The sequence below is a fragment of the Verruconis gallopava genome (genome assembly GCF_000836295.1).
Source record: "Verruconis gallopava strain CBS 43764 unplaced genomic scaffold supercont1.39, whole genome shotgun sequence".
Taxonomy (NCBI): Eukaryota; Fungi; Ascomycota; class Dothideomycetes; order Venturiales; family Sympoventuriaceae; genus Verruconis; species Verruconis gallopava.
Window position 1 is genome coordinate 52,719 of NW_015622175.1, and position 8,959 is coordinate 61,677.

An 8,959-nucleotide genomic window follows, 5' to 3' on the forward strand; every position below is an offset into this window, starting at 1 on the left:
CCCCCCCCCCCACCCAAAGAAAAAATCGAACCGCAACGCGTGATCCGGATCAGCCGGATGCTCTTTGAGGCTGCCGGAAAGAAGGACGGAGGGAGCGTGGCGTAAAGTTAGGAAGGGAGGGGAAGGGCTTCGACTTTCTTCTGCTGGAACGCATTGGGACGGAAGCGAAGAAACGGGCAGTGGAGCAAACGTTAAGGGACAAATGGGGGAAAGACAAGATGAGAGAGGAAGAGCTGGTGCGGCAACACGAATTCGTTTCTTGCTTGTCTTCATTCGCGCCCTGAGAGCACGGCGCTGGTCTACAAGGCTAATCCGGGTGGAAAGCTTGAATCCTGTCCCAACCGTGCGCTCACCCCCCTCTGGGCCCCGTCTCTTGGAACCTCTCTTTCAAGAAGAGTCAGTTCTCTTGTTTTCATCCTCAACGCTGCTTTGTCCCGGGAGGGAGCCTTTGAGACCCCAGAAGAAGAAGAAGAAGAGCCTGCAGGGCCATGGGCGATTTGGGACTGGAGCACGTCTTTGTTCGAGCACGCGTCGGCTGGTTTTCCTTTCGCATGTCTCATGTTCGACTAACGGGAGGGGGGGGGGGGTTTATTTTAATTTCGTGGGGAGGGGTCGGAGAGAGGGTGGAAGAAGGATGAGGAGGAAACGTGGCACGGGGTCGTTCGAGAAGACTGCCCGATGTGGACATGAACCTGGAGGAAGGGGGGGGGTGGGGAGGAAAGCCGGGCTCTGCGCATCGCGAGCACCTCCCACCTCCCCCCTTGGACGCAATGGGTAGACTACGAGTCACGTCGGATCAAAGAGAGAGAAAGAAAGAAAAGAACCTTTAGTGGGCGTGCATGCAGGAGCACGAACGTGGGTGATTCGTAAGAACGCCGTAAAGATTCCTTTGAGAGCGGGTTCGCGCGTGCGACGCTCACGCCCGTCGATGACTGCCGTCGAACGAACGGGGGGCCTGCGTTTCTTGATGACAAACGTCCCACTGCTGCTGGCTCTGCCTTTTCTTTTCTCTTTTTTTTTGCTGCTTTAGGCGAGCAGACGGACGCGTGTGGGCAAATGGAGGGTGCTGACCGAACGCCTTGGCTCCGAAATACTGGCCGTTGCGCTCCATCCGTCGGAGGGGGGATTATGGGGACGGGGAAGGGGGGCCCGAGGGCTGGCTAAGAAAAAAGCTGGGGACGACCGTGTGAACGACTTCGCCTTTGCCGTACGCCTCGCTATTCTTTTTCTCCCGTCGAGGCGCCGCCATCGTCGTCATCGTCGTCGTCGTCGTCGCCAATAGAGTTCCGAAGCGGAAGTTGCCACTCGGAGATATATCGACTGCATGAGGAGAGCAGGGACCCACAACGGTGACGAGAAAAGAAAAAGGAAAAGGAAGAGAAAGCAGGAGGAGGGAGCGCCAGTGGTTCAGGGCGGCGTGTCATTGCTGCGAAGAGACACGAGCAGAGCCGGCTCGTTCTACAGGCGGGATCCTTGGGAGCCTTCCAGCCACGTGTAAGCCTCGTCTCTTGTAACGCACGCGGAGGAGCGAAAGGGGTGGGACGAGATTGCGGAACAGAGAAAGAGAGAAATGCTTTATTTTGTTTCATTTGTTTGATTTTTCTTTTCTTTTTTTTTTTTTCCCAACACCCCTCGCACGACAAGGGGACGAGGTCTGCGCTGTTGAGGAAACAGGCCTTGCAACTCCGTCAGCTTTTTATTTCATGTGTATATGTATATATATAGAGAGAGAGAGGGAGACACTCGGGGAAGGTTCAAAAAGGAAGACGTACGGCCCCGTGTACAATGATTACATGGGTTGGGGGTGTCGTCCCGGGAGGCGAGAGTGCATTGTTGGGCGACGACATGATGGAGACGGGAACAGCGAGGCTGGTTGGGCTGAGATGGGCTGAGACGACGAAGAGGGGGGGGGGGGAAGGGGGATTCATCAAGTAAAGAGCGGCGGTACCCGAAGCATTGTGATGAGCGCGATGTGGCATTAGAAGCAGCAGCGGCATCAGCAGTGGCAGTAGTAGCAGTATTAGCAGTAGTAAGGGCACCCGCAGTGGCTGTCTGTGGGTGATCCGTCAGCAGAGGTAGCCGTGATGGGCCCATGCGTCGAGATGATGATGAGGGCGAAAGATGGGTCGGTTCACGAGGCCAGCGCAGCCGAAAGGATCGTAGATGGGCAGATGCAGGATCCGTGCCCATGCACGGCTGCACGCGAGCTGCATTACGGGCGCTGACTCGCGGGTGAGACAGCAGAGTCGGCAGCAAGCAAGCAAGCAAGCAGGCAGGCAAGCCAGCGACAGCAGTAGCGGAGAGGAGGCACGGGAAGAGGCGGCGCTGTTGTGGGGCCAGGTCGTCGTGTGTGTGAGCCCTTCGCAGGACTAAGTCTCTTCCGCACCTTCTTTTTTTTTTTGCTTAACCATTGGTTTTATATTTTATTTACCTCTCCCTCTTTTTCACGTTCTGGTAATTTTTCAATTTTTTTTTCCGCCCGATGTTTTGGCTCGCGCAACGCACGGGCTGGTCGACGGGCGGACACGCTGCCAAGCCTCGAGCAGACATGGGGGGACGCAGCCAATGACGAGGGCGGGCGAGAACGAAGATGCGGATGGAAACTCTCTAGAACGCAGATGGAACAGCGCGCGAACATTCGTTCGACCCGTCCCTGCTGCACGCCCGAAACGCAGGTGGACCTGCACGTCGTGCCCCGCCCCAAGGGAAGCGGCAGACGAAGGTGTGAAGGTAAGAAAAAGCGAAATGAAAAGAATGAAAAGAAGAGAGGAGGCGGAAAGATTTCAGCAGCCGGCAAGCGAGGAAAAGGGTAAAAAGGCGTATTGGGCTTTTTTTTTTCCGTGTGCTGTCGTTCCCTTGGTCTGGCGTGCCGCTTGTGTTCGCGGCCTTCTGCTGCTGCTGCTGCTGCTGCTGCTGCCCACGACTTCGATTGCTTGCTGCCCGCCTTTGCTGCCCACTTCCCCCCCCCCGCCCCCCTTGTTCCAGGCGCTCAGCCCGCCAGCTGCCGCCCGTTGCAGGCACGCGCTGCGGGCGGGCTTGTTGCTCCACGGCTCGCCCGGGCTGGGTTTGCTTGTGCTCGCTCCGCCAGCAAAGAACCAGAGCAAGACGAAGAATGGGAATGATAGCGGGATTCATCAGCACGTCGACGGCAGAAACATCGGCCGGCCACAGGAAGTCGTCGTCAAGCGCGCGCGTGTGCGCTCTGCCCAGGCTGCCCGTCCCGTGTTGTTCCTCCTCTCATCCAACGCCATCGTCGCCCTCCCGCTCCCACCTGGTCCCAGGCCCGGTCACCAACTCAACTTTGCTCCCTTGCGTGTGGGGCCTGGACGAAAGCGAGGGTTCAGATCCAGTCGGCCGGCTGCCGCGTCCACTCCACGCTTGCCCCTCCCTGTCATCGCCCAAACCTAATCTTGTCCACGCACGGGGAGCGCGGAGCAACTCGAAACAAAACAGGTCGCCAGCTAGTCCATGGCCGCATCTTGCATCTGGCTCGACACAGACGGCTGGGTGGTGAGCCCCAAGTGATGGAGCCCACCATGGTTGCCAGCAGCCAAACACGGTCTCCTCTTCCTCCTCCTCCTCCTCCTCCTCCTCACCACCACCACCCCCGCCGCCGCCATCCAATTCGCCGAACATCATTCTGAGCCCCCGACCCGCCGCTTTGGCACCGTGCTTTGCGCCGTGCAACCGCCTGAGCGCCTGTGAGAGCGCGTGTGCGTGAGCGTGTGCTGCTGTGCTGTGGGCCTGCCAACTGCTGAAGTCACCAAGCGCTGGCGAGAATAGGGCTGCCAGCACGCCACACGCAAGCCAGCAACTCTCGCGCCGTTCTTTTTCTTTTAATACGTGTATTTTTTTTTATTTTGTCCCGTTTAGTTCTTCACCTTTTCTCCACCTTGCGGACAGCGCCGTGACCGTTGCTCGGCGGAATTAAATTCTATCAGAAGAAAACAAAAGGAAGAAGACGAGGAAGAAGACGACGACGACGACGACGAAGAAGAAGAAGAAGAAGAGGAGAAGAAGAAGAAGGAGAAGAAGAACAGAGGCAAAGTCACGACCACGGGCATCCCCGGTCGACTGGTGAGACGCGCCCGACGTCGAGGGCTTGGTGCACGACGACGTGCGACCTTCCTCTCTCGTCTGCTCGTCTGCGTCCGTCGCCTCTTGCGCGCTTCTCGGCCCGGCTCCCTCGACCCTCTGCTCTCTCTCTCTCTCTCTCTCTCTGCTGCTTTCTGCTCCCCCCATCTGATGCGCACCAATTGACTGCTCCGCTGAAACCTTTCACCCTCGTACCATCGCCCTCGACCGCCGTCCCTGCCTGGGCCTGTCCTTGCTTGCCCGTCGCCTCCCGCTGCTCTGCCCTGCCTGCTGTCGCCCGTCTGAGTCTCTGTACACTCGCTCGCCAGCCGGCGCACTCCCTCGACCTCACTCTCCCGCCTGCTGTCCAGCCCTCAACCCTTGCTGCTCTTCTTCTGTTGCTTCCGCTTCTTCCTTTGGCGCCTGCCCAACCACTGCGCCCTCCTCTTCCACTGGCACTCGCCCCCGCTGCTGTGGTACGTACTGCTCCGTCTCCCCTTCTGCGCGCGCTCCCGATGCTGGGCCGTCGGTGGGTGGTGGTCGTGGCTGGTGGTTTGAACCATCGAGCCGCATCTCGGCGGGCGCAATACCTCATCCAACCTTCCACCACAACAACCACCACCACCACCACCGCCGACCCGCGACGCAGCTTGCCCCCATCAGCAGCACCACGACTCGTCTGTGCCTTATCGGCCTGCCGCTCACTCTCGCACAGTCGCAAAGCTACACCGATCCCTCCCATCTGTCCATCCGACGCCCTTGACCTAGTCGACCTTGTGATCGAGTCCGCCCGTCCGTCGCTGCCATTGGTTACCAGATCGACCTCCGTCCACCGATCGGCATTCCTCGACCCTCAACCACCAGCTCTTCACGCTTTTCGCACTCCAATTCTCGACGCACCCGCTGCGCTTTCGCCCTCACTCTTCTCTTGGAACGCTTGGGCCTCGATCCTCTCCCCCCTCCCCTGCGCATCGGGCGTTTTTATCTTCTCTGCGCGCTCCTCGCATTGTTCCCGATTTGCCCCCTACCGCTTCACACATTCCTTCCGCGCATCTCTGCCATCCCCGACCAAGCATTGTGCGCTCAAAAACCTGCGTATCCGCGACGGGGGCCACGTCCCATGGAGGCACGGCTCTAGACAAGTTGCGCCAGACGACCTTCCCTTGTCGTTAGATCCCACAGCTGGCGCGCCGTCGTCCCCTCCGCCTTCGCTCCTACGGCCTGGCGGGCAAAGACAAAGAGAGCGAGAGCGAGAGCAAGAGCGTGGATCCTCTTGAGCAGCGGAGGAGGAGGAGTCGAAGAGAGGTTGGATCCCTTGGGATCCCGTCGAACACGAAGCCATGGACCATGGCGCCTGCAACGTCATATACCTAGATCGGCGTGCCCAAGCAAAGACGGTTCGCAGGGACTCTGTGTTTCCAAACAGCGAGACCAGCAATGCGAGCATGCCGAGCTCCCAGGACGAGGACTACTTTGACATCCCCTCGCGGTTACCGGAGGAACTGCGCAACAACATCCAGTCGATACTGACCACGTTCAACGAAGGTACGCAAGCTCGTTCTCGTTGCCCTCCGTCCTAGCTTCCATGTCGTGTGCTCCGTTTCCGTCACCCCTCCTCCCCCACGACCTTTGTTTTTGTCTGTCTCTCCCTCCCTCTTTCTCCCTCCCCCTTTCTTTTTTTTCTTCCCTTCACACGGCCGTCAGCTACACCACCCGACATACGAACACATCTACACAAGACCCTGTGCTGAGCCTGTGTGAGCTTGCCGCTGACATATCTTCTTTTCCAAATCGCCAGTCCACCTTTGTCAGTCCGGCTCCATATGTCTGGACAAACTCGCCGAACTGCAACAGTCGTCCAAGAGTCCATGTCCTACCGTTCTGCTCATCGACGTGCCCTACGATGAGGAGCAGCGTCGGAAACGCCTGTCGCGAGAGCCACGTACCCCGTCCCCAACCTCGTTCCGTACTCGACCCAAGACCAACGAGTCTCTCGAGGCCGCAGACATCTACGGTGTTCCCTTCTTGACCCACATCTCCGCCGAGATCCACGCCCGGAACCTGTCGCGGATGATCGTCCCCGTCGTCGTTCTCAGCGGCTTTGATCGCGAGTGGGCTGCCAACTCGAGTCTGCCCTCGCCCTCGGTACATGGCTCCCAGGTTTTGTCTGACACCTTTCGGCTGACGCGGTACCTCGACAACGGTGCCGTTGACGTGCTGGCTAGCCCCATGTCGAGAGACTCCGTTCAGGGCCTTGCCGTCCATGCCTACCGGATATATAAGGAGGTCAGCGCATCCGAGGCCGCCTTTATGGCGCAGAAACGTAATCGCAAGCTGTCATGGGTGGGTGTCGACGAGACGAAACCTTACGCCTATCTCAGAGAAGCCATGGTCTCCAATCTCATGGAGCGCATATGCAATCCTGGCATGGTGCCAGAGAAATACGACGTAACAGACGTCGAGATAGAGCCGGATAGAAAGGAGGTCGTCGCCCAAAGCATCGGCACCTGGGAATTCAGCGCGCACGACTTCACCGACGACGAGCTGCTCCATGCAGCGCTGCAGATGCTACAACATGCGCTCACCATGCCAGAGGTTGAAAAGTGGCGCATGAGCGAAGGTACGTCGCCCTTGTTTGTTTCGTTAGTACCCGTGGTTTTTTTTGGCCCCCCCCCCCCCCCCCCCCCCCCCCCTTCTTTCCTGGGAAACTTTGCATATTTGCTGAAGGGGGGCATACTTGCTCCCCCAAACGTTTGCTGAGCGGCTTCGTCATGCGGCTGTTGTTTCGACCCTGCCCCCCCCCCCCCCCCCCCCCCCCCCCCCCCCCAAACACACCACCATTCATTGGTCTGCCACGCTAACGCTTTCGACTCCCTTTCACAGAGAACCTTCTCACATTTTTGATGGCCACTCGTGCCGCGTACAACGATTTTGTCCTTTATCACAATTTCCGCCACGTCGTCGATGTCCTGCAAGCCTGCTTCTACTCTCTCTGCTCGATAGGCGCTCTTCCACCGTATCCACACCCGCGCGGAAAGCTGAAACCTATCAGATGTCCCATCTCCACTTTGATCAAACCCTTTGACGCGCTCACGCTGCTCGTCGCTGCCATCGGGCACGATGTCGGCCACCCAGGCGTCAACAACGCCTTCTTGGTCGTCCTCAACTCGCCGCTGGCCCAGCTGTACAACGATCAGTCCGTGCTCGAGTCCTTCCACTGCGCAGCCTACTCTCAGATCCTGCGCCGGCACTGGCCCGCCTGTTTTGAGGACACGGCGATGCGGAAGCTCATGATCAACGACATCTTGGCGACGGACATGGGCGTTCATTTCAAGTACATGAGCGAGATGGGAAATCTGCAGGAGAAGTACACGCACAACGGAGGCAAACTCGACGGATGGAACGTCAAGGTCCAGGAGGGCTACAGGGACCTCATATGTGGGCTGCTGATCAAGTGCGCTGACATCTCCAATGTTGTACGTGATTCTTGGACTTTTTTTTCCCCCCCCCTTTGTCTCACATGTGCTTCTCTCCTCGCTCTCACCCTTTCCCCACTCTCTTCCTACCCTCTTCGTTTACCCACACAAACACATTCACATGCACACACGTCTATATACATACCTGCACACACGTCTATATGCACACATACATACATGTATATATGTATATATATATGTGTGTGTGTGTATGTGTACATTTGTCAAGTTCAATTTCGAACCCCATGCTGACGAGCTGGTACTCAGGCCCGTTCCTTCCCAGTAGCCGCACAATGGGCTTCTATCCTGACCGATGAGTTCTCGAACCAGGGCAACATGGAGATCGAGCTGGGGATCCCCACACAGCTCTTCGGCGGCCCGCCTGTCCGCGACAACGTCGTCAAGATGGGCGAGTCACAGATCGGCTTCATAAATGTGTTCGCTCGTCCACTGTTTGAGAACGTGGCGAAGCTGCTTCCCGGCATGAGTTTCGCCGTCGACACCATCCTCGAGAACGAGCGGATCTGGCAGGTCCGCATCCGGGAAGAGAAAGACGCCCAAGAGCGTGGGATCGTGCGCAACGAGACTGTCGAAAGTGGTCTGCTGTCCCCACGCAGCGGCAGCCCCGCCAGAGACGCGAGTTCGACGCAAAAGTCGGCCCCTGCAGTTTTGGAGGCGGGTGCGCTGACAACGCAACCAGAGGGCAGCCCCCGACCCTTCACCAGCAACGGGCACCCCGTTGCCCCCGTAGACACTTACCAAGCGCAGCGGGCGGACGCACACCTGAAACCCGGTGACAACAAGAACATATATTTAAGCAGCAGCAGCACGACGGACGTGGCCAGCGCCGTCAACGGCAACGCCAAGCGCGGCGGCACCTGGAAGAAGATCAAGAAGATCTTCCGGTGACTATCCTGCTCCTCCTGCGCCGTCCGGCCACCTGACCCGAGCAAAGAGACAAACAACATGAAATGCATGAAACAGCGAAGGAGGAGAATAGTCACGAGATTCATTAAAAAAATTTTTTTCCAGTTTTTTTTTTTTCCACCTACTCCCTCCTTGAGATGGGAGTGGTAGTTTGGGGCCCGCTTGCCCCTCCCCATTCCGGGGGACGAGGAGCGGCCTGCTCCGCGTAGAGGGAAAAAAAAATATGTGTATGTGACATGATAATAAACCGTGTGTATTGTACAAGTAGCTATGATTACGGAGCGGCTCGCGTCGGTTTAGCCAAACTGTGGTAGCGAGGATTCTGCTACAGTATGCATGCATGCATCGCTAATGAGGGTTTTTCTTTTTCTTTTTCTTTTTTTTTTTTTTTCTTTTGTGGTATTTGGATGTCAAACAACAAGCAGCAAACAGCAATGTCATATACATGCCCGTCTTCCACGGCATAACATGAGTGTCTTTTT

The 8,959-nt window shown here is 57.5% G+C and overlaps 1 protein-coding gene across 2 annotated transcripts; it reads left to right on the top strand.

The window, feature by feature from the left end:
- The first annotated feature begins 4,204 nt into the window (after positions 1–4,204).
- Positions 4,205–8,873, top strand: PV09_08286. Of its 2 annotated transcripts, XM_016362152.1 has the most exons (5): positions 4,205–4,550; positions 4,790–5,619; positions 5,873–6,694; positions 6,958–7,550; positions 7,818–8,873. In XM_016362152.1, the coding sequence occupies exons 2-5, from the start codon at positions 5,415–5,417 to the stop codon at positions 8,457–8,459; spliced, it is 2,262 nt and encodes a 753-aa protein (XP_016209969.1). In that variant the 5' UTR covers positions 4,205–4,550; positions 4,790–5,414; the 3' UTR covers positions 8,460–8,873. The 2 variants fall into 2 exon arrangements, with proteins under 2 accessions (XP_016209969.1, XP_016209970.1); XM_016362153.1 differs by lacking the exon at positions 4,205–4,550 and having other exon boundaries at positions 4,704–5,619.
- The last annotated feature ends 86 nt before the right edge of the window (positions 8,874–8,959 follow it).

What these genes read in the sequence shown, in the direction of transcription:
- PV09_08286 (XM_016362152.1), top strand. Translation starts at nt 5,415, where the DNA reads ATGGACCATGGCGCCTGCAACGTCATATACCTAGATCGGCGTGCCCAA. An exon ending in ACTGACCACGTTCAACGAAG is followed by an intron (nt 5,620 to 5,872) that starts GTACGCAAGCTC and finishes CCAAATCGCCAG; the next exon opens with TCCACCTTTGTCAGTCCGGC. An exon ending in GCGCTGACATCTCCAATGTT is followed by an intron (nt 7,551 to 7,817) that starts GTACGTGATTCT and finishes GCTGGTACTCAG; the next exon opens with GCCCGTTCCTTCCCAGTAGC.